Here is a 26231-nt window from a genome sequence, read left to right on the forward strand (position 1 = left end):
TGAAATATGAGACAAAAAGAAGGAATTAATACTACCTAGTAGCCAGCTCTAAGAAGGCAGAAACAGACTATAGTAAATAAACGATATTTTGTTATGTTATAATGTACAAGCTTGATTAGCACAAAATGATCTTAATTTGCACAATTTAAGTTCATTTTAACAAATTATGCGTGTTCTGTTCAGCTGCGTGCTCTTAATTTCGGCTCTCGTCTTTCTTCACAATGTTTTTTGTGAATCCAAAACTAATAAATATGCTGATGTAAGTTGATATCATATTTCTCTGGCATTTTTTTTATTTAACTTACATATAATTATAGATTTGTTTACATCAAAATAATCAAAACTTCCGCCTCTAATTCAAAAATTATTCAAGGTTCCAACACCTGCGTAAGCTTGTTTTTTTTTCTCTACCCTATGCTATAATGCAAATTTAGCATAGGTATATTTCGTTGTTTCCTGAACTGAGCGATATCGCCCCCTTTAGGAGGGTGAAGGGATCTATATATATAGCCATGGAGGAAAGAATAACAGGAGGTGACGCGACCAGTGCGTCCGTTGAGAAAGCAAGGGGAATCTAGGTTGCCAGATGAAGCCAGTGATCGCTCTATTAAAGGGACCAAGTAAGCCCAAACAAACCGTGGCTTCCCATGCTTTCCTATGAGAAAATCCCCGTTTTTAAAAATAATTTAAAAATTTACTATTCACTTTAGGAACTCAATTTTTTCCCCTCAAATTCTTTGGATATATTTATACAATTGAACGAGAGCTTTTACAATTTTAGTTGTTATTTGTTTTAGAATATTAAGTTTAACAACATGGAACCTTTTACAAAAATAACCAAAATTTACCCATATCTTGTGCTACAAAATTTCTTCTCGGCATTTTAATTTTAAAAAAATTATGCCAAAGCATGTAACACCTCAATGCTGAGAGAGACACAATGTTTAAAGACACTTGAACGAGTGGTGTTTGAAAAAAATCTGACTTTTTTTGCGAAAAACATTATATATGCAAAACAGTAGCATATATAATGTCTTTCAGCTGTATATATTAAAATATTGTAGAAATATTTCTCCATTCCAGGCAAAAACTAGAACACAGACACAATTTTAGATTTCAAATTCAATTCGAAACTTTTTTGTCAAATTTTTGTACACATACCACTTTAAAAGCAAAGTAATTGGTACAAAATGAAGAGAAAAAAAAAGCAGCCCAGATTATTTTTCTCAATACTATAGGCCAGAGAGATGACTTATCGCGGTTCGTAAAAAAAGTTTTTTATTTTTTAGTATTTTTTTCTCAATACATCTACATAGCGGAAAGTTCGGATGGGCGGCATATATTTCCAGTAATACGTATTCAAGAATATGAGAGTGGAACGGAAGAAAGGTGGCAAAATTTGTACAGCCTACAGGCAGCAAAATCATAAATACACAGTGGCAGACGACGTTCGAGCACTTCCAGTACTTTGAGGCACGGGGGCAACAAAATGCTGTTTGCCCCGGACGGCTGAATCATGTTTGCCCCGGGTGGCAAAAATCCTAGCTATGGCCCTGTCAGAAGGTGCTTGAGCACCTCATAACTGATTCAGAAATCAAAATTCCTCATGTAAAGCTTAAGACGAGCTCCCACGGGCCTGAAACATTTTCGAAATGTCCCGGATCTATCATAATGATGAACGAAACAAAAAGGCAAGATAAACAGTTAAAAGAAAAAAATTATGAAATTGCATTTTATTGCAGCTTCATATTATTTAAATTAATCATATTCCCATAGACACTAATGTGTTGCATCAAATTTTTAAAATAAATTGAAGCACTGAACTAAAAACTTATGACGAGTCGAGAGTGAAAAGTGATCTTCCCCTTTTTCAAAAATAAATTAAAAATATAACAACCCCTTACATAAGGATAAGATTTTTATTTTTCCCTTTATTGGATCATGTAGATTACCTGAAGACGCATTAAATGGTCATGGTGCTTAAATTTATTTAGTTATTAATATTTTAAAAGAATTCGATCCGGCAAAACACATGTTAAGTATAGGGAAAAGAGCGGTTTGTTTGGGCTTACTCATCAGCCCATAGGGTTGCCACAACGGCTTCAATTTTTGTTCCTGATGTCACCTCCTGTTATTCTTTCCTCCATGATATATAGCATGGGATCCTATGGGTTAGTTTAGTTTCAGCTCACTTTGAAAAGTTATGCGTGTTCTGTTCAGCTGTGTGCTCTTAATTTCGGCCCTCAGCTTCACAATATTGTTTTGAATTCAAAACTAATAAATATACTGATGTAAGTTGAGATCATATTTCTCGCATTTGTTTATTCAAGTAACAAATAAACATAAATTTGTTTATATCACAATAATCAAAACCTGTGTCTCTAATTTAAAAATTATTCAAGTTCATAACACAGCATAAGCTAGTTTCCCCCCCCCCCCCCCGTAATTCAAATATACCGTACTACAGTGTTTACCAAAGTGGGTGATATCACCCCTTTTTGAGAGAGTGATAGACTCTAGATAAAACATGGGATCCTATTGGCAGGGCCGTCTTAAGAGCATCATGGGCCCCCGGGCCAAGTAGTTTTTCTGAGGCCCTAACAGGTAAATTCTAGGAAATTTCAACCAGATCTCATTTTTGTGAGGCCCCTCTTCTCTTGAGGCCCCCGGGCCGTGCCCGGGTGGGCCCATGCGTTAAGACGGCACTGCCTATTGGTTCAGCAAAGAGAGTGATGGGTACAGTTTGTTTTTCTGGAGGGGAAGGAGTGATGGGACAAAAAGTTTGAAAGACTTGTACATCAGAGATAGCTCTGACACGCTATACCGCATCAAATACCCAGAAGTTTGGGAAATTACACTTGAAAACTTTGTTTAAAATTTTGTATTTTTTGAGTTTTGAGGGAAAAAAAAGTCCAGAGGGAAAAATCTCTCTCTCTCTCTGTACTAATTTTTTTTCCCCTCTTCCTCTCGTCTATCATGCTCGTGCCATATCGTGACCTTGAAAAATATTTCAGTACTTTTAACTACGAAGGAAGTACTATATACTGTATTGGTATAAAATATATATCCCTGCGGGCTGTCATGAATAGACTGACGAGATTTCAAGTTGCATTCCTGATGAACTACTATTATACCAAATTTTCAAATTTCTGGGAGTTTTACATCGGAAATTACTATGCTTTTTGGCTACCCACCTACATCAGAAACAGTGTATTTACCGTATAAATTTTTTCGACCTCTGAAATTTTTTCCGAGATCGTTGGAGGGAAATAAAACCAATCTGTAAAAACTCCATCATAAATGCCCACAGTTATGTTATCTAGCCTCTATATGTTTGTTAGTTCCATATTGCAAAAATCCGGCTTTGGGACCTGCTAGACCGTTAATACACATTGGTGTGTAAGTTTTCCCGAGTTTTTCAAATTTTGAGTTGGCTATCCTTTTAAAAAAAGCTCAGTTGCCTTGACCCAGTGGCTCGTGGGATATTCAGCTGCATAGGATTCCGCTGTAGGAGGGGGTCCCAAATCCAAGATGAAAGGGTGAGAAAAACTATAATTTTCTTTACGAATTGCTGTGATAGGAAAAATTGGGATGCGGGTGGGTAAGAGAGGTGCCAGAAACAGGTCCTGCCTGGGTAAAGATTTTGTCTTGAGCCATGATGGTCAGCACCCCTACAACGAGAACATACATTAAATTGCAAATCCATGCATCAGTGATTTGGAGGATGGGTAGCGCCACCACACCTACTGAACACAAGACACTCACAATGGTGGACACATAAGCACATTGTTAGGTTTCACCAACACAAATCTGACATAGCTCCCATATTCAGGTGGGAAATATGTGGCGGTCAAATGAGGTTAAGGACCATCGGGGAAGAAAATCCTTCCAGCTGGACACATTGCTTATATAAGATTCATATGAATTTTTTTAATATAGTATACATGTTAACTTCTCAGTGTTGATGGGTCTTTTTTGCAAATTTTCTCTACCAGTAGAATATACAGGGTGATTCACAAAACTTAACATGCAAACTTTTAGGTACAAAACCAAAACAGGATCACATAGGAATGTATGACCAGAAACCCCAACCTGATCAGCTGGAGGATAAACGAAGATGTAGAAATGACAAGCCAATAATGGGTGGAAAAACTCTTTATTTAGCAATACTTTACACAAGGACATGTATACGTTAAGTTTCACAAGTGCTCAAAGTTCTTACCATCCACAGTTATGCACGTTTCACAATGGCGACGTATTGATTGTCAAACCCTTTGAAAAATACCTGGCATTTTGCGGATGCTTGCAGCTGGGACAGAGATTCTTGCGACGTGGATAGTAAGAACTTTGAGCTCCCGGTAAATTAGAGTGGAGCAGCATCTCTTGTGCACATTGAATTGCATGTTCGTAATGCATATGGTTACAAATGGCAGCGACAGCATGTGCTGTTGTAGCCAGATGACTGGTTAAGAAGACAGCCCCGAGGGTTGATGAAAATTGATATTATTAATTAATTAATTATTAATTTATAACAATATTGTTATAAAAAAGCCTAGTAGGTCAAAGCTTTTCGTAAAAGCTTAGTTTCATTATGAATTACAACATTGCTTTTGATATTAAGAGGTTTGAAAAATATTTTTCAATATTTGAAGAAATATCTGATAATCCTTATCATTTTTAGTTATTCGGTTTTTTTAAACTTAAGAGCAAATTTCATAAAAGTGCCTAAACTTGTGTGGTGCACTGTAGGTACGTTGTAGTTTTTGATATATTTTGCTTTGGGGCTGGTGATCTTTGTTTAGTTTTTCTTTCTTTGTTTTTCTTTCCAGTCAAAAATTCTAGCTTTACCAGAGGCTCCGGTGCTGGTATCTATGCTGAATGGGTCTCTTCTCGCTTTGGATAGAAAAACTGGGGCTGTTCGTTGGTCTCTGGAAGATAGTGAGTACTTTTTTTTACTCACGTTTATAAGAGGGTCCACGATAAATAAAAATTATGTAATTTAGTTATTTTATAACTTATAACTCAAGGAAATATTTTTTGTGTTTGAGAATTCTTAATGTTATCATTAACCCTATAATAAAGATGTTTTCACGTTACTTTCAATGTGCTTAATTAGGACACTGTTTTGCAAAAACTATCATAAAAACTAGGCAAATACAATGTGTTTAATGAAGCATGATTAATGCAGATTAATTAGCAATGATTTGCAATATACAGGGTGATTAAAAAATATCTCTCTTTATAAATCTATCCCCTTGTACCAATAAGGACACGCGTAGCTCTTCTCTGTGCCCCTTCAACCAAGTCTATGTCCTTCCATAGGTATGGTTTCCCAAACTTTACAGCATACTAATGCCTCGGAAAAGCAGAAGAATTACTTTAAAAGAACGCGAAGAGACCTTTTTTGAAAATGAAACCGAACATTCTATTTGCTTTTTTGACCACCGCTGAACAATGTTCAGAAAACCTAAGCGGCTCGTTAATGAGAATTCCCAAATCGATGGCCCTAGTTGCATCCGGGGTAGTGACACCATTCAACTTGTAAGAGAACCGTGGGTTGTTCGAACCAAAATGAGCAACCATACACTTGTCAACGCTAAACATCATGGTCCATTCATTTGCCCATGCTCCAATCCTGTTTGAGTTGGTCTGGAGCAACTCCCTATCGCTTTGATTCCCGACTACCCCCATTAGCTTCACGTCATCTGCAAATTTGCTAGCAATCCCATCGATACCCAGATCAAGTTTATCGATAAAAAGTAAAACAAGTATGGGGCTAAGGACACTTCCTTGAGGAACTCCACTTGTGATGCCTGTCCAACCAGAGAATTCCCTGTTCACCATAACTTGTTGTGACCTATCTCTTAACCACAATTCTATCCAATTGAGCAAGTTGCCGCCAATCCCGTTCTTGTGTAAACGCTTCAAGAGTTTTCCCTGTTGGACCCGATCGAATGCCTTCTGGAAATCAAGATAAACAACATCTAGATTTTTTGCCCTTATACAAAGCCTTCATCACATGATCATAGAAGTAAAGGAGGTTAGTTACACATGACCCATGCTGATTATCTGACAATACATTATTCTCATCTATCCACTTCACCAACTACCTTTTGATAATAATTTCCCCTCATCACATAATTGTGATGCCCCTCCCCCACAAGTACTATATTTTACTTAGTCAACTTTTTTTCTCTTTCAGAACCTGTTGTGAAGTTGCCATTGGAACAAAACAAAAAGTGAGTTTTTGTTGGGAATTTTGCAGAAATGTTGTTTTAAAGCATGAACTACTCATCAATTAAATAACAAAATAACTAATTTATTCTAAAGAAAGATTAACATAATCACACGAAAAAACACAACACAGCCATTACGTCTAGCAACTAACAAGCCACACACTATATTGGTAGGAAAACATCATGACTCCCTTTCTCTCGCTGCTACAGCACCGCCACCTCAAATGAACTACACAGGAGGTAAGTGGTGAAGAAAACATTACAGTAAATATATCAACAGTTTTATTAACTGCGATGTATGGTAAAACCGCCTAGCGACAGCCACTAACAGGACCGTGAAAATGTGGCTTTTATTAGGAATGGTTGTTTTATTTCTGAAAAAGAAAACCAACTAAAATTTGCGATCTATATAAGAGGTGAAATGATAATCCATTCTGTAATTGATTATGGTAATTATATAACTTATATTGTAATATACAATGAAAATGATTATATTGTAATATTATAATGATTGATTAATTGATCTACAGTGCAACTTAGAACTCACAACAGGCACAACTTGGGGAGAAAAGCTGATATGAACCAAGATGGTGTACTAGCAACCTCAAATAGTTCTTTATGGTCCTACCCATGATCAATTCCTTTCTCCTTGGTCCCTCTCCACTGCCTCTAATATACCCACCTAGCATTTGTACCTAGGAAAAAAAGGCACACATAACCTCCCCCCCATAGAATCGGGGTGGGGAAACTCCCTTGAAAATCAGCTTGAAAATTATTTTTCCTCGTAGCAATATGTGTAATTCTTTTTTTTTTTCTGACTCCATGTCCAAAGTGGCTGTTTGGGAATAGTTGTTCAGCGATTACCTGTAATGTTGGGTCTATGTCGCACGTTCGGTTCCAACAAAATGTGGTCATTATTCGGAGATTACTGTTGTTCGGAGGTGGCCATTAGAAGAGGTTTTGCTGTTTATTTTTTAAAAATTTGATTAGACCAATAATAAATCAAATAAGAGTCTTAATTAGGGTTTTTTTTTTTATAAATATTTAAAGTGTACAGTAAAATCCAGGTTATTCATCACTTTTTAAACTGGAACTGATGTAGATTAATCATTGGTTTATTTTTTTTTTTTTCCTTCTTCTGTTCCATATAAGGACAACTTTTCTACCGGATCCAAGAGATGGAAGCCTGTATGTATTCGCTGCTGGGAATGGAAGGCAGTTCAAGAAGCTCCCTTTCACAATATCTGAGTTGGTGTCTCGATCTCCATTTCAAAGCAGCGATGGCATGCTGTATACTGGTGAAAAAATATTTCATTAATTTTAGCCGGTTTCACCATTTTTTTTTCTAATTTAACTCAGCAGAATGCGCTCGAACTATAATATTTTTTTCAATTAAAATTTTTTACAGGGAAGAAAATTGACACGTGGTTTGCATTGGACCCTCAGACCGGTTCTAAGATAGATATTTCTTCTGTCGTGGATTCTGGAAAAACATGTCCTGTTGTTGGAAAAAATTCCATTTTTATCGGAAGAACAGGTGAATTATCATCATCATTGAAATGTGGTTTTTTATTTATGTAGTTTATTTTATAAAAAACTGCTCTCATTCAGCTCTCATTTTATTGCTTTAGTTTTTGATATATAAGGAAATCTTGCTACACCAATACTCAATACGTAACAGTAAATCCCTTTTCAACAATATTTTTTCAAATCTTGTATGAAATTCCCCATGATCTAATGTAAACACCTCGCAATACAACAATATTCTTTACTACGATAAATCTCTCTAACAAATTTTTTTCAAATTTAAAACTACTACAACAATATTTTTTATATTTTGCTCAAAATCACCTTCAATATATTTTTAAATTCCTTCTAGTTTTTGTTCTTTCGAGGGTGTTTAATAGCATCAGTATTTTGAACTGTATGCCTTCTGAAAGTGTTAATGAAGTTACTTTCTGTGCAGTACACAAAAGTTTTTTGCGATAAAACACTTCACACACACAGTATGAAACAACTAACTAAATTTTGTTAATAAACCAATCAATTAGTTTCTTGTTGTGAATAAATACATATAAATGCATTTCATGGGTTAATTAACAAATGACAATCTAGAAGAGATACCAACAAAGTTAACTCAATATCCAACTGCTCTCCTCTTTTAGACTTATTTCCCATTTAACTTTTCTTTTCAAAATCCTCCAGGGTTTTTTTTAATATCGACATTTCCAACATTTTAATTGAACCCTCTCATTTCTCTGTTAGACTCAATCACTCCCAAAAATTACAGCCCATCTTTGCCTCTTCAGATTGTCACAAATTTAGCTCCTTCCCAAGAACTATTATAGACTGGAACAACTTACCATCAAATATTGTAGATTGTACTACAGGCCACATTTGGCATGAATCATGGTTTGAGCATGTATGTAGTATAGTGTTTGGTGATCAGATTATAATTAAATTAAGTTTGAAGTTTCTCTTCTACTTATTAATCATCTGAAAAATAGTGATTAAGTAAATAAATTTTTCAAAAAAAAATTAATATTTTATTTTATTATTAATAAGAACATTTCATTTCTTTTGTTTTTTTTGCAGAGTTTGAAGTTTCTATATATGATACAAAATGTGGCCACAAAAGGTAAGATTTATTTTTCATGATTCACATTTACTATAAACGGGGGTCTTCACACAACTTTTTAGTCATTGCAGGTCAAAGAAAAATATTTCTAAGAAGCCCCTGGGCCAACAAGTCACTTGTGGATTCACACAGTGACGTTTTTAATGGGTGAACTCAACAGGGGCTAGCACTGTGAGTCAAACAGAGGGACCCTATATTGCTGGAGAATTTTATTTAATGTTTGACTTTTTTGTTCCCAAACATGAATTTTCATCAATTCTAAAATTAATTTTCCTTGAATATGAATTTTCAATAATTCAGAAATTATTATTTCATTGATAATGAATTTCATTAATTTTTGAAATTATTTTTTCCTAAAAGTATTTTTGGAAATATTTTTCACTTAATTACGAATTTTCAAAGATTGCAAAATACTTTGTTCCGTCAATTCTAAAATTACTCCTTTCAATAATTAAAAAAATTATTTATTTCAATAATTAAAAAAATTATTTATTTCAATAATTAAAAAATTATTTATTTCAATAATTATGAAATAATTTCGTATTACTTCTCAAATTGTTTCTCTCATTAGTTCTGAAATGCCTTTTAAATGCTCTCGTTTAATTCTGAAATGCATTTTTCCATGGAGGTTTTTTTTCATTTCCCTAGTTTTCTCTTATTTATTAAAATTATTTGCATGATTTATTTTTCCACATTGCAGGTGGAATGTTACTTATTTTGATTACTCCTCCATTTTTGCGCCTGAAATTGATGAGCAGTATGGTAAGAATTATATGCCTAGAGAATGATTTTAATTTTTGTGTAACAGAAATACTTGTGCTTAAGCTGTGTCTATTGAAAAAAATTTTTTATGTTAATTATTGTTTTTTTCCTGCATTGTACAGGTGTCAGTCATTTCACTTCTAGTTCTGATGGTAGAATCATGTCTGTGGATAAACTGAATGGTAAGTATTTTATATGGTCATGATATATTTTTGTCAACCTATGATACATTTAAATACAGTCAAACTTGGATATTTCAAGGAGAGCTCCCTATGCTTTTTTTCTGATTCCTCTGTGAATATTAAATATGGCTGGATTTTCCAATTTACAATTTTCTACATTTTACTTTTTTCTACATTTCTACTGCAATTTCTACATTTTTCTACTTTTATACATTTCTACTTTTACGCATTTCTATATTTTTTATTAACATACAACCGCTTCAAATTATGTTGTACTTGTATGAAAGTCACTGCTTTATTAAAGATATAACCATTCAAATTATTTTGAGATTTCACTTTCCCTTTTATAACCATGCATGAACCGTTTGTGACCACAGTACAAATATCAGTTAACCGATAATTCTGGGGGAAAAAAACAGTGGATAATCCAGGGTAGTGTTTCCCAAAGTGGGTAGGGAAATGGCCCGTGGGGGGGGGGTGATAGGACCTACGTATTTAACACATAGGATCTTATGGATTCACTTGAGTTGAGTTCGGGGTGATGAGAGAAACAAAATTCTGAAGAAGGGGGTGATGGAACAAAAAGTTTGGGTCTAAAACTATGGTCTAAGATCTACTGTATCTATCATTAAAAAAAAGTTGTTAAATGTATAAAATTATTAGAAATAGTTATTGTGCATGTGTACAATTTTTATTAATATTCATTTGTTTCAAATTTTGTTTTACTTGTATGAAAGTCATTGCTCTGTTAAAAATATAAATATTCAAATAATTTTGAGATTTCGTCTTTTTTCCCTTCTTCATTCTAAAAAATACTTTTAATTCAGGGAACATATTATGGAATTTTGATCTTGGCTCTCCAGCAGTTGGAATGTATCTTCTCGAAAGTGATGGTTTGCATAGGTTGCCTTTCTCAAGTTTATCTTCACAAACTTTAGACCATATTACTAGCCAACTATCGTCATCAAATTGGAAGAACTTGTTTTCTAAGAGGACTGAAGAAACAAGACTGTTGTAAGTTCATGCAGAATAACTCACTTTCACTACATGAATTAGTATTTCAATTCCAAGCAAAGACAATGTTCTAATTTCTATTATTTCATTGTTTTTATTTTATTCATGACCTACTGCAATCACAAAGTACTATAGATCACTTTTGAACAGGATTGAAAAGTAAAATTGAGTGAAAAATTGCAATTATAGCACTGTAATTTAAATTTATGGTAATTTTTAAATTGATAGTTTGCTATAAAGTTTCTACCGTGTATAATGCTTGCAGTTGGTAAGTTTTTCTTCATTCTTTTTTTAATCTTTATTTATAGCCCAGTAATCTATGTTGGACAGCATAAGTATGGCCTGTATGCGCTTACATCGCTTGTCAATGATAAACAGCCTATAATAACTGTGAGTATCCTGTTATAATATCCATATTGCATTGTATATACAGCTGAACTAAATTAAAAAATAATTTTTAATTTATCTTGTTTTTAAGAGAATATTTCTGGAATCATCTTTGGTTTGCATCTTCTAAAAAACCCTCATTGGATTTTAAATTAAATGTTTTTTTACTGGTGCTGTTAGTGCAGGGATTCTTAATTGTTTGCGTTCCATAGACCCTATTTTGTAATAAGGTGAAGGCCACTGACCTCTTTACAGAGTAGTATTTGGTATATAATAAAGTAAAAAAGTGTGTGTGTGTTCACTTAATCTCACAGATGACCAGGTATCTCTCCAAGGACCCCTGTGTTACAGCCAGGCAATTTTTAGGACTTTATGAATGATCAATTCTTCATAACTTCATGTATATCAACTTCTTCACAGTAGTGTTATCGAAATGAATCCTTTGGATTAAAATAAACATAAAACACAAGCTATTTTAGCCCATTTAAAGAAAAAATTTAATTCACTTTCCAATAAATTCAATATTATTACTACTTTTAGAAGTTCTGGTGAAGTTTTTATAATGATAGGCTATCTTACATTATGCACGTGTAAATAAAAAACAATTTTTTTTTAACTTGAACTAATTAAAAAAATAAAAACATATATATTTTGTGCCAATTATTACCCTTGTGTATGTTGGTAACTTTGGCCCACTTCACTTTTTCCTATCTTAAAGCATTAAGTGAAAAGAAGCTAGGGTATTTTTTTAACCTAAGCTCATAATAAAACTTTCAACTTGATCATAAAAATAACAATGTTTACATATTTTTGAAATTTTTACTTAATCTTATGTCGTGCGAATTGACCAAAATAAGACCACTTGACAGGCTTTGGAGGCTTAATTATTAGGAACCCATAATCACGCATTTAGTCAATGTGATGACTAAATGCTAGTTCGGCAAATGATGGCAAATGCTAGTTCTTCTTCCTCACCAAAAACCTCAGGTTGACCTGATTTGCTATAGAAATGCGTTTTTAAGTTTGTTTTCAATGGTACTTTGAGGTGTTTCAAAGTTATCTGCAGCTTGCCTTTAGTTTATTTCAACAGATCTAATTGCATCTAAACAGTTTTGCAGGTGGTCATTACTGTAGTCTGCATAACTTCAAGAAGGGCATATTCAAGATAGATGGCGCCTTTTCATTTCCTACCCATCTCGTTGATGGCAGTAAATTGCAATATATCAATATGGCCGGAGTTGGTGTTCATTGAAGCAGTCTGAAAACAATAATTTGAAATAGGGTAGACATTTAAAAAATAAACATAATTGTTCAATGCATAATTATGTTTTTAAGTGTACTCACAAAAAATTACCAAGAGTTGCAAAAATATGACCTTTGACCCATCAAAATGTTGGGCCAAAGTATATGGCATATTTTTGAAGTTATCAGAGCTTAAATTTTCAATTAATGTTTCTGAAAAAAAATTAAAGATTAAACGAAATGTTAATCATACTATAGTTAAAAGCATTAGATTGTGTTTTTAATTAAGCACCTACCAAGAGATGAAAAAACTATGTGCAATCACAGCATATCAAACCACCGTTGCCACCATTCCTAGCCAGCCTCCGATACACTCAGTTGCCTTGTTTAGCACCTCTACCTAGCAAAAATGACAAAAACTAGTTCCGATTTTTTTTTCCCATGGTAATTATGCTATGCCTTATTACTTAGAGCATCGTTTTATTTTACCCATTATCGTTTTCGAGTAAAAAAGGATCTCAGGGCTAGAGTAGCCTGCATTCATGGTATGCAAAAAAAACTGTATTCTTTATGCATTACTATGCCTATTTTAATCATTTTGTTGATGTTAGGTGCAAGAAAGAAAACCACTTTTACTGGAAGGCCCAAATATAACAGCCAAAGACCCAAACGTAACTATTATCGATGAACACAAAGATGACAATGAAACCAATGAATATACTAAGAGTGACTCTTTCTGTTCTTCTAGTGATAAAATTTCATCAATCATGTTGGGTAAGCATACATTTTCATGTCATACAGCTGTTTGATCTCATTAATGCACAATTGGTTAATGTTCAATTTATGACTAGATGTTATTTCTTTTGCGTGTGTAGTAGTTGTATATAAATATGATCACATTGTTAATTACCATTCCATTAATTTCAACAGGGTTTTATGAGATTCCCGAATATGCACATTCTTCATATGCACCTTTACTACAAATCGCGGGCAGTCCGCAAGTGGCACTTGGCTCAAATAATGCGAACAATAAATTTGAGGACAGATTGAAGAAATCGGCACACTGTTTCAATGAAAATTCCACTGAAGACATTGCTCATGATTCAAAGAAGAGTTTACATATTTCGTTTGTTTTTGGAAATGGTCAAAATCAGCATAGTGGGCTGAATGTGCGTGAAAGTATTGGAACTCAGACATTAACATTTGATGACGATAGCAATCCATTGTCACAATTCGCTGTCCAAGCTCTGCTCATCCTAATATTACTCTTCTGTGTACTTATTGGAATTTTTATCTATCGGCAGGTATGCATTATTATTATTATTGATGAATATTATACATAGTGGCTCTCGATTTTTTTGTGTATTTCGAAATATAATCATACAATTAATGAAACAATGTCTACACACTTTGTGAAGTGATTGGCCATTTCATAAAGTGCCCTGATTTCAGACACTGATCATGGCAATGTGTATATTATACATAGGAAATTTAACCTTTTTATTGTTTTGAGGTTAAATTTTACTTGATATATTTCTTAGATTTAAAATGTCACTACATGCCACGTTCAATTCTGTTTCTTGTCATAATATAGTGTTATAAATTTGATTGCAAAATAAATTACATGCTAATTATTTATGATTAGAGACTGGAAGTTTAGTTGCTAAAAACTGTAAAATAGGTAGGCAAAACGGCACTAAAAAAAGAAATTTATAATTAATGGGAAAAAAGAAAAATAAGAACTAAGATATTAAGGGTCCAAAAATTGACTAAAAAACTGGCTGCTGTTACACCATCTGTTGCTCTTTATTAGTTTATAATAATACATTATTAATGTTAAGCCAAGTTGATACTATCATATCAAAAAAAATAGTGCTTGTGATTCCTTCAATCTTAAGTTGGAAGTGATTTGATCGAGTACTAAATGTGTAATTGATGCACAATAAATAATGCTAGCAAGAAATTAAAGAACAATAACTAGTGAATAACTGTAATTATGTTTTAACTAGAACTCACAATATTGATGTGAGTTTGATGATATGTTTATTGCTGTCTGAATAGTATAATATACTATGTATAATAGAGATCAAAATCTTTATTGCTCCTATGCCTGATAACGCTGTTTTGTCAGATGTCTATCTCTCAGGCACTTACGCCTATTTGCATTCATATTTTAATATTTCTAATAAGAACTTGAAAATGTTAAAATGAGCAATTGTTTTTACGTTTTTAACGCCTAAAATATCCAAGTAGAATATGACCTCTAAAATTCATGGGCAAACAACATAAAACAATGTTGAAATAGGCATTTACGGCAGAAAAAATTCAAAAAAGGCATTTTTATATTAAAGTTTAAAATAGTAAAAAAAACAACATTTATTGCATTTTGCCTGAACCTCTGGGCTCTATTTATGATAGTTGATTTTATTTTATTTTGCAGTCAAGAAACTCTCAGTATACATCCAACATTATATCTCAACCTACTGGTAAGTAATATTTCGTATTACAGGCAAACGTAGTAGCATATATATGAAATATTATGGTAATACAGGGAAGTTTGAGGCTGGAATCCAGTCCCCAATTTTGAGAATGAAACGTTTCTCTGCAGAAAGCAGGTAGACTTTCAACACTATAATTACGTGACATGGAAATTTATGCATTTGCCATTTCCACCACGGCAGCACCAGTTTAGCTTGGAACCTTGAGGACCATAAACTACATTTTAAAATCCACTAATGTTGCGAATAACCTACACTTGATTTTATGTTTGCAGGGCTCAAGGAAGAAAAAATCCTTCAGAGCAAACCTTAAAGGCAATTTTTTTATATATCATTTTCTTTCATTTTCATGTCCAGAAGTGGTCATTATTCTGAAGTCCTTGTTCGGAGGTTCACCTTAATGTTAGTCCAATGTTATGCGTTCTATTCTTGAAAAAAGTGTCTGTTGTTCAGAGGTGTCTGTTATGAAAGGTTTCACTGTATTTACTGTAACTAACATAAAAACCGAAATTTTTTGCTTTTTGTTTCATTATGAAGGAACTTTCTCAACAAGAAACAAACTCATTAGTCATGGATTGCTATGGTTATGCAGGGTACAAAAAAAATCAAAATATGTAGTATAATTTTAAAAATTATATAAATATGCCTAAAGGAAAAAAATGAGTGAAATGCATATATTTTACCCTTGTAATTTCTTGTAATACTTTCTAATTTGTTTAGCATTATTTTTTTCTCTAGAAATTTGTTATTTGTAATAAAAATTTTTTCAGGATAAGGTTAATCCAAAATGATTAACTAATTGGAAACATTTATTCTAATCAATATTTCAGAATCACCAGAAGGGCATATTCAAGTGGGAAAAATTTGTTTTGATCCTTCCAATGTTCTAGGTCATGGGTGCGATGGAACATTTGTCTATAGGTTTGTTAAGTAGAGCTTTATTGAAATTCTACAGCACATTAATTACTTTTTCATAGTTATTCCATTTGAATTTATTATCAATGGGTTTCGAGATTTATTTTCCCAGTTGCAATCCTTTGTTGCAATTCTATATATAATCATTACTTCCATATAAATATACCATGAAAATTTGTCAAGCTCTGTCAAATCACCTGCTCATCATTTGTTATAATTATTTAAATTTCTGTTTTTAGAGGTACATTCGAGAATCGAAAAGTTGCTGTTAAAAGAATATTGCCTGAATGTGTGAGTTTTGCAAATCGGGAAGCTGATATCTTAAGAGAATCTGATGAGCATCCAAATGTTATACGATACTTTTGCATGGTAAGATCGCAAAATTAAAAATAAGAGTATTCTTGGAATTCTAAAATATTTCAAATTAATATTGATTCTTGACACGTTTTGTTTATTTTAAATTTTGCAAATTTTCCGTGAAGGAACAAGATAAACAGTTCTGCTATATAGCATTGGAGCTGTGTGCCGCCACACTTGTCGACTATGTTGAGAATGACTTGTTCAATCACCAAAATTTAGATCCTGTTTGTCTGCTGCAACAAGCAGCTTCTGGGTTGCTGCATCTCCATTCTCTGGATATTGGTGAGCTATCGTTTTTTTATTTGTGTTTGAGGATATATTGTGCACATTATAGTGATAATGTGTAATAAATAATAAATGTGTAATAAATAATAAATATGTAATAAATAATAAATGTGTAAATAAATAATAAATGTGTAATAAGTAATAAATGTGTAAATAAATAATAAATATCATTAAAATAATTGTGAATAGGATAAATGAGTTGATGGGCAAATATGTCTAATGAAAATGATAATTTATTTGTTGGTTCCACTGTTGATCAAATTTTTTTGTTTCCTCTTTATGCAGTTTTTAGTTGCTTTTGTGTTTTTTAAATTTTAATGTTTTGTTCATTACAGTTCACAGGGATATAAAACCACACAATGTGCTTATATCCATGCACAGCTCATCTGGAGAAGTAAAAGCACTCATTTCAGATTTTGGCATGTGCAAAAAGCTAGCAAAAGGCAGAGTTTCTTTCTCGAAACGTTCTGGGGCTGCTGGTACAGAAGGTTGGATTGCCCCTGAGATGCTCATGGGGGAAACAAGAGCTGTAAGCCACTTTGATGTATTAGCTTACAACAGCTTTGATGATTAGCATATAACAAATTATGAATGTGATGTGAGCCAGGTCTCATTTAAAAGTCTCCACAGAGACAGGACCGCAACACGATACTTACAAAGCACAAAAAAATTAGGCATCTGATTTGGAAGGGAAATAATAGCACTTTAAACACAAAACATTCTTACCTCAGGTGCTCATAAATATGTTATAGACACACAATATATGCATGTGTCACTTTCTTCGGCATGCACTTAAAATTCCTCAGAGGAATGTTTACAAAGTGTGTATAGGGTCTAGTTGCAACAGATTATGAATAATAGTACATATTCACAGTAGTAAAAAATGTAACACTGCAAGTAGTCTAATCCTCAGCATTATAACCAACGAGAGGGTTGTGATCATCGCAACTTAGAAGTATAATAATTAACTTACATGTTATGTACATTCTTTATACATACAGAGTATACAGTCAGATAAGTTTTGTAATAAATACCCTGAATATTAAGCAGTTTTATTTTTTACTAGCTATAATACCCGGCGCTGCCTGGGTTTTCTTCTATGAGGCTTTTTGGATCACGTGATATCTCCCTCTTTCTTTGAGGGACAGACAAACCGTGTCTAAGTTAACCAATATGGCAACTTACAGCGGGACTCATGAAAGAAACAAATCTACATTTAAAGAAGCGTAGAAAGGAATATATATTTTCTCTTTTTTAAGGGGCGCTAGGTATTTAGATTTCCCCTTGCCCTTGAACTTCAACTTATCTATCTGCCTGTTTCTGTTTCAAAAAATGCTTAGTTAAAGCTGTGAAATTTCTTTGATGTACTTTATGGGCCCATAATTAATTTGAAAACATCCTAAACTATATGAATTTATGCAGTTGAATATTAAAAGACAATAAGGAGACATTAATTTTCTTGCTTGAGAGGATATAAATAAAAAGTTGAAATCAATGTTATTGCTTGGATATCCAACTCAAAAGTAGGTCTGGCTAATTACTTCATATTTAATTTTCTGGGCTTCGTATTTCTAAGCGAACTCAATATTTCAAAAATCGAGAATTCAATACAATTTTTAAACTTATTGATGTAGCAGGAAACCCCCACTAAGTTTCTGCATTTATACAGTAAAATTGGCAATTTTAACACTGATTTCTAAGGGGATCATCCTTTGCCTGACCCTCAAAGTGATGCTGATGATGATTCTGACATCTATTCAAAAAGCCTCATTACTGGAAGGATTGAAAAAGTGGCAAACCATTATAAAGGCGTAAACTATTGTAAATATACTGGCAGCATTAAAGAAGTGACAAACCATTGTAAAGGCATGTACACATCTGAAACGCATTGCCATGGAACCAAGGTAACCAAAGTAAATGTTCTGAAAGTGATTGTTGAGACCCAGAAACCATTGTTGCCCAACAGTTTTTCGCCAATTTCAATCTATATTGTATATTTGTATAGAGAACATACACACACACAGAAAATCAATTTTATATACATAAATTTATCCACAAATACATTTTTGCAATGTAAATTCAATGTTATTTTTTACTAGTTAGCAGTTGATTAATGCTTATGTTGATGTGTTTAACTTTTCTATTTTTTAATGAACTTGCTGTGAAATTTGTTATCACTGTACAGATTGGAAAGATTAAGATTTTTTTTTTTTGACTTAGACATTTGCAGTTGATATCTTCTCTCTTGGATGCGTTTTCTTCTATGTCCTTTCTAAAGGAAAACATCCTTTTGGGGATGCCGTTAGAAGACAGGGAAATATTTTAAATGAGGATTACAGCTTGAAGGAGCTTTCTGGTGATGGTAAGGAGGAAATCAAATATCTCATTTTATTTTATTTTCATGTTTCACTCGCGCGTGTGTGTATTTGTTTTTGTTTGAGAATGACATCTAAAAAGAACTTTGAAAATCTGTGGAGCTTTAGTTTTAAAAATGATTGCTTCACACATCATTGTACCAGCATATGAAATTTTTTTCTGCAACACATCAGAAGAATAGAATATTGCTATATTTTCTTACTTTTAATTTATAGATTATAGGTAAAAAAAAATTGCAGAATTTCTTAACCTTTGGTCAAGCACAATAAAAATCCTAACATGCTGAGACGTAACTCGTTTTTGATATTAAAACTTCCATTTTTGCTTAGGTTTAATGGAAATCTTGTAAAACTAAACTCTTTGCTAAAACAAGGTTATATTTGCATTTTTAGGTAAAATTTTTTATTTTTCCTTTTTCTCTTGGTAAGTTCTCTGGGGTAAAGCCAGTCTCAGGGTTCACCAAGTTCTCATGGTAAACCCTGCCCTTTGACACAGTTTGTACTTATCAATAACAAAAAATGGGTACTTCATCTTACAGACTAGATGTGCCCGATTGAAGGTTAATATAGCTTATATACTTTATATCGCTGCATAGTATCTGTAGTTTTTTTTCCCAAGTAGTTGGAATAGAAATAAATATTTTAAAAATTTAAAGTTTTAAACAAATATATTTTTTTGAAGATTTCCTATTAGTAAAACTATAACAGGCAATCCCTTCAATTCCTCAATCTTTCATTATTGATGAATGGAATTTGCATACATGTGTTATGCGCTGCTGCAAACCATATGATGACATTTTTTTCCTAAGTAGTGAAATTCACAAAAAATAAAAAAAATTAAGATTTAATTGATTATATACATTAAAATATTAAATATCTGTATTGTGCATCCAACTAACACATAGATGATTCTGCGATCCTTCTCTTTTCAGATGCACAACAAAGTTGTTGTAATAATACAATTTTTTGATGTGCATCACAATTTTTTTTTTTGCTACTCATACCAAATAGTGTCTTACACTTAAAAGCAAGGGTGCACAACCTCTAATCATACATCCTGTGAAAGTTATATTCCTCTGAGAAATGTGTAAGAGGTTAAAGTAGTAGCCTTCAGAAGTTAAAATAAAAAGGGGTCAGATTAGAGGGTAAATATTCCTCTAATCTGGCCCGTGGTGTAAAAAGGTTGTTCACCCCTGCTCAAAAGCTCTGGCATTGCTTATTTGCAATGTTCCGATGTTGCAAATTTTTATTAAATTATTATTTCCTTTTTGCAAGGTTGATTATGGCTCATTGAGCTAAATCAATAAAATTTGAAATTATTAAATTATTTCATCATTTAACATTATTAAACAAAATAAAGTCACAATTTTTTCAGAATTATTTGCTGAAAAAAAGAGAGAAAATTTGGTGAGCTTTTCTATGTAACCGTATAATTTTAAAAGCATACGTAAAATCATATGACTATAATGCAATCTTTGATCCTTATCTTTACTTGTATATGCACATTTTGGCATGTTTCTTATCATGTTTACATGCTAAACTAAAAACTTTGAATTTGATTTTAGGTCATATTGAGGGAAAGATGTTAATCGAGCAGATGATAAAGCATGATCCCAGTGAGAGGCCTTCAATCAATGCTGTAGTCAAACATCCATTGTTCTGGTCCGAAGAGAAGAAGCTTGCCTTTTTTCAGGTATACTTTTGAACACACATTATTTTAATTCTTTGTCTTATCCAATTGACCTTTTGACTTTGAATGAAAATATTTTATGCTGCAGTTCAATTAACTGTTCCAGACCCTGCCAGCTGGGCTGGAAGAGATCTTGGCAACGGGATAAGTCCAGTGACAAAGTTCTGGTGTTCATTCATTCAGTTCAATGAAATTAAAAAACATTATTACAGCTGTGATGATTAGAGGAAGATGCAGTCACTATATGAATGTATTTCATAATCATTTTACTGTAATCTTGTGGGGATCCAGTGTAATGAAACTGTCTGGCTCAATTATACAAGTCATTCGGCTCTCTGGGCCGAAACATGCTCTTTAGTAATAATACACTGGATCCCCACAATCTAACTTGAGATTATCGTGTATAAATATTGTTAGTCATGCTCTGATGAATGAGCCTCGTATCACTTCAGTAGTCTTTGATGATAAATAATTATCATACCTTGACTGGCCTGGCTTTAAAAAATACAGCAGAAATGGTTTATATAAATATATACATTGAGTTCTTTGCCCCCCCCCCCCGTTGAAATGACAGGCCTGTATTTCGTCACTGGAATTATTGAAGTTCATATTAATAATGCAAGAATGTTCGCAGGATGTTGCATAAGAATTAGATTGCTAATCTTGAAATCTATGTTGAAGATTTGGAGGTATTGATATATTAAGGTTGTTCCTTCTGAAATTGCAGCACATGTTGGATAAGAAAATGACTGGTATATGTATGTAGAAATGATTAGAATTTCTTAAGGCAATCTTTTCTGGTTGAAATTACATTATTCTTTACATGAGACAAATGTTGTATTCTGTTGAAGAGATAATTTTGTGACAGTTTTCGAAAAGGGCTCCTTATTGTAGAAATGATGATGGGAATGTTCACTGCAAAGTTTACATCTTAGTGGTTTTAAATTTTTTTGGAAACAAATCGTAGTCTAATGAATTTGTGGGTGGGGAGGAATAAGGGGGATTGCTGAGATACTTCTAGGCCTTTTTCCTTTCAACAAAAAGGGGGTTTTAGCCATTGCCTCCATTAAGTTGTGAGGCATTGATTCTATCTCTCTCTCTCTTCTTGACCTTGTGTCTTTCATATGCAATTATTTTCCAGTGGCATGAAAAGTGCCCACAGGTAATTTACGATCAACTTGAAATGCCCTTGACCATCTAGCAATAGCATGATACAGTAAGAGTTGACTCACCACTATCTTCCTGTAATCCTTTTGAATTTTCAATATGCTTTTTATTCCAGTTTATAACTCGATGGATACAGTTGAACCTCCCATAACTGACGCCCTTTTAACTGACCTTTTTGAAGAGGGATTCAATGTATTTTGAGATATATTAACAGACACTCCCTGTTAGTGGGCAAACATTTTAGTCCTATGGATGTTCATTATCGAGAGGTTTCTCTGTATAAACTGTTCTGCACGTAAAATTTTTTAAGGCCAATCAGAAACATGCACTTCATTTTCACACCATCTAAGTCGCAAACACTAAGTACTAATCTGATACTAAAATCTAAAATATAAACATATTGTCAGAGCAAGACTTGCTTGTAATCTGTCACAGAAACGATTGGCAAGGGAATTCGAGTGTGCTGCCACACACAGTTAAAAAAGAACAACATTCATATATGTATAAGTATCGAGGCACTGTATCATTCAAAGATACCACTTTTTTGCAGATTTCAGTAACTCAAAAGCAAACATATACTGATAAATTTATCGGATGCTGATGGTAATCATTGATTCTTAGGATATAAGTGATCGCATCGAAAAAGAGTCTGTTGATAGTGACATCGTGAAAATTATCGAACGAGGTTCTTATGAAGTGGTTAGAGAAGATTGGCGGAACCATATAACAGTTGAGCTTCAGACTGGTAATTTTTTTTTATATTGCCTGAGAATTTCTTTATTTCCCATGTATATACAATACATATTTAAGTCTATTTATAACTAGAGTTAGAAAAATTACTATTTGCTTTTCATGTTATATATATATATAATGCATAAGAAATCCCTTCCGACCTGAAATAACTTATAAATAACTATGCAGATTCTTAAATAATGGCATTAAAGTGAGATAGACCATGGCAAATCACATATAATGATATTAAAAAAACAATTTAAGTGTAAAAATTTCCATTTCTATGTAGCAACCAATCAAAAAAAATGACTGTTAGTATGACAATATGGCTTGTGCTTCTCTCTATTATAATTAAGAAATTTACCTTGTAACATTTGGATAAACATGCAGAGAGAGAAAATGATTGCGATCAAATGTTGCGGCTGTGGCATAAATTCCTTTTGCTGCAATAGAAAAAGGTGCAAATTTTACTAATTAAATTTTTTTTGTATTGATGGCTGAATAAAAATTTCAATTTTCACTCCTAATCATTATTTCAAATGTTTTATTTTTATTGCAATAAATTAGACGCAGTCCTTTAACTGAACACTATCAATCTGACCGTCTTCATTTGCAAGTTATTTTGAGTCAAGTTTTAATATTATCTTATTGACAAAGCAATGTAAATTACTCGTAATAGCAAGATTTTTGTTCTAAGTCTCATACTTGTTATTTCAGAATTTTACTGTAGCATGATTTTTACCCAACGAAATTAAATCCAGGAACTTCAGTTCCCGTTATATAGTGTTTCTGTTTCCTCTCTCCCCAGATCTCAGAAAATTCAGAGCTTATAGGGGACATTCTGTGCGAGATCTTCTAAGAGCTTTGAGAAATAAAGTAAACTTTATTTTATTATTGAATTAGTAGTGTTAATTTATTTTTCATTATTAAATGTTGTATATTTCACTAGAATAATTTTCTGTGAATAATCTGCCAGTTATCCAAGAAAGAAGTTATGTTTTTCATGCTCATTCATCATTATAGCAATTTTTTTTTCTCATGCTTAAACAGCAGGAAAAATTTCAACCAAACAAACCAGAGAAGGCTCTGTCGAGACACTGCCACAAATTTTTAACACGAATACTTTTTATTAGTAAAGCAATAGCAACTCTGCATTTTTGTGAAATCCCCACACAAGTTGCTCTATTCTCTCAAATTGTTTCCTATCTTTCAGAAGCAGTTTATTAGTCATATCTTACGTTATTTTGAGAAAAATAAAAAATTTTGCAACTTTGGACCAATTTTTGAATGCTCCTTACCGGTTTTTATTTTATTATCTTGTTGTAGAACTTTCTAAGACTAAATCTAACGGCACCTCACATATGGTAATAGCAAGCTAGAGCCCCCATGCTATACCAATTTGTGACTCAGCAATTTTTAATACTTCATGTTTGTGACGCTGTTCTGTTGTGTATTTTGTTGTCTGATAATTGAGATTGAGCACTTATCATTAAAAACTTTGAATCTTTATCTTTCCAAAGATATATTAAAAATTGACTTTGCATGTGTTGTGTAAAAGTTATTTGGATTTAAGGTCTGGCTTATTTTTGTGATGCTCAAAAATCAAAGCCGATTTATAAAATACAAATGTAGTGTACTAATCTGTATGTATATCTATACCTATAGATTTGTATATTTTAAAATATAAAAATCTGTAAATGCGGGTGGGCACTTTCGTTTATTACAGCTCCACAGACATCTTCAGTGTTCATTGACACTTTCCGAAAGCACATGGTGCAAAATCCTGTTGTTAGTAGGTGCCTTGAAAAAATTTCCCACTTTGGAAAATCCTAGATTAAAATGACAGATATGCATTGTGACGGGAATTTCTAAACATGTTCTGCCCAAAAAATAAATCTCAAATATCCGGATGTATAGTGCAGTGAAATCTCAATATAAAACTATTGTTGTAGATAGAGTTTTTGTTAGAACGAAAAGCAGCATCATTATTATGAAATTTATGCTTTTGTTGAAATTGCAGTTGTTGGTACCACCAAAAAATGCATGTATAAACATTTATAGGTCACAAAAATTAATTTCTTTATTTTAATAGAGAAATAAAATAATTAAAAAAAATGAAAACTTATAGGTGCATACGCCATCTATATGTCATTGTAAAAATTTCATGTTAAAAAAAAAAAGTTTCAAATCGTCATAGGAGGCTACTATGCTCATAATCTATGAATGGCAGGAGCCCTTTAAGGGTTAAAAAGTATTGTTATGGAAGAGAAATTTACCTCAGTGAAGGATATCATTGTCAAGAGGAGTTTAACAATTAGCTTAAAGACGACTCGAAATAAGATTTCAGAAAAATATATTGTAGAGAGATTTATCGTTATACAAGTATCATTGTAGCAAGATTTTGTTATATTTATTCTACATGTTTTACTAATTTTAGGTTTAATAAACTTTTCAGAAACATCACTACAGGGAGCTTCCAGAGGAGTTGCAGAAATCTTTGGGAGAGATTCCAAAAGACTTTGTAACTTACTTCACTTCTCGTTTCCCCAAGCTTCTTATACATACATACATTGCCTTGCAATGTTGCAAAGATGAGCCTATCTTTGTGAAATACTACGACAAAAACTCATCGTTTCCATATCTGGATTATACATTTCTTGCTGCTTCATATTGGAAGCAGAAAAGACTCGAGAGCAAAAAACTCTATCATGGAGTTGAGAATGCAGACAAAAACTCTGCAGACATCAGAGGTTTGAATTACTGCAGTGAGCAGGAGAAAAATTTCTCCGATTGTCAATGCATCCAACCAACTCTTGAACGGAATACTTTAGCCACTGATGATAGTTTTGTGCAGAGTGAAAATTCCACAGAAATCCACAGTACAGCAATGGACTGTAGTAATGATCAAGAAAGTGAAGAATTCTTTGATCTTGGAGGTGAAATTGGCTTGAGAGAGGAATCCATTGCATCGGATATTGTTCAGGAAGAATGCGAGTTGTTAAATTTACCTGAAAGATTTGATAAACGGCCAAAGAAACACAAAAAGAAGAAACCTAAAAAGATATCCATTGAAAAATCGGGTGAAGCAGACACATTTTGAGTGTTTTAATGATTGTTCTTTCTACATGTGTTTATTTGTTTTTATGCGCAAGAGCTGGGGACTGGACCATATATGTATTCATGCACACAGGGTTCTTTCTGGTTTTCAACGTCCACTGTCAGACACCATACATTTTATATTATTGATTGTTATATTCATTATCATTAGACACTCATTTTCATCATGAAGTTATTTGTTAGTTTTCTCTTCTTAAAATCAGCACATCACGATTTTTTTTAGAATTTATGTGTTTCACACCAACATTCATGTGCATGTCTTTTTTTTTGTTTTTTTTTCGTATCCTTGTATTTAATATTGCAAAATGAAATTTTTATAGTATATCATTTGAGAGAAAAATACCAGAACATCTCCAACATTCATAATCAAGAATGAATAATCAACAAATGGGATAAATTCCTGTATATTATATGTGTGTGTATACATAAAGTGTGTATAGCTAATTCCCCTTGCCACAAATTACTTGCAAACTATTGATCCTAGAGGCATACTTCTAATTAGAAAAATGTCCAAATAACGTGGAGACCTCAGTTATGCCATTCACATTACAAGGGGATGTATAGTTATTGAAATACAAAAATTAACTCCTCATACGGACACCCTGGGAAAAATTAAACATTTAAAATGGCA

The 26231-nt window shown here is 32.9% G+C and overlaps 1 protein-coding gene across 1 annotated transcript; it reads left to right on the forward strand.

The window, feature by feature from the left end:
- Window positions 1-27: 27 nt before the first annotated feature.
- Window positions 28-26231, forward strand: LOC149078361 (serine/threonine-protein kinase/endoribonuclease IRE1-like). Its single transcript, XM_089242014.1, has 22 exons — window positions 28-259; window positions 4830-4938; window positions 6203-6239; window positions 7389-7534; window positions 7645-7773; window positions 8832-8874; window positions 9575-9636; window positions 9759-9818; window positions 10646-10832; window positions 11141-11222; window positions 13073-13235; window positions 13392-13765; window positions 14902-14947; window positions 15790-15880; window positions 16114-16243; window positions 16357-16516; window positions 16855-17048; window positions 18740-18881; window positions 20460-20587; window positions 22373-22496; window positions 23292-23359; window positions 24939-26231. Exons 1-22 carry the CDS (start codon window positions 167-169, stop codon window positions 25581-25583), a joined length of 3213 nt encoding a protein of 1070 aa, XP_089098140.1. The 5' UTR covers window positions 28-166; the 3' UTR covers window positions 25584-26231.

This window comes from Pholcus phalangioides, unplaced genomic scaffold (assembly GCF_987345545.1).
Source record: "Pholcus phalangioides strain wild (caught in Gottingen) unplaced genomic scaffold, Ppha-v1.0 ptg000014l_1, whole genome shotgun sequence".
NCBI classification, from domain to species: domain Eukaryota; kingdom Metazoa; phylum Arthropoda; class Arachnida; order Araneae; family Pholcidae; genus Pholcus; species Pholcus phalangioides.

What these genes read in the sequence shown, in the direction of transcription:
- LOC149078361 (XM_089242014.1), top strand. Translation starts at nt 167, where the DNA reads ATGCGTGTTCTGTTCAGCTGCGTGCTCTTAATTTCGGCTCTCGTCTTT. An exon ending in GTCTGTGGATAAACTGAATG is followed by an intron (nt 9,819 to 10,645) that starts GTAAGTATTTTA and finishes CTTTTAATTCAG; the next exon opens with GGAACATATTATGGAATTTT. An exon ending in TAAGAGCTTTGAGAAATAAA is followed by an intron (nt 23,360 to 24,938) that starts GTAAACTTTATT and finishes TAAACTTTTCAG; the next exon opens with AAACATCACTACAGGGAGCT.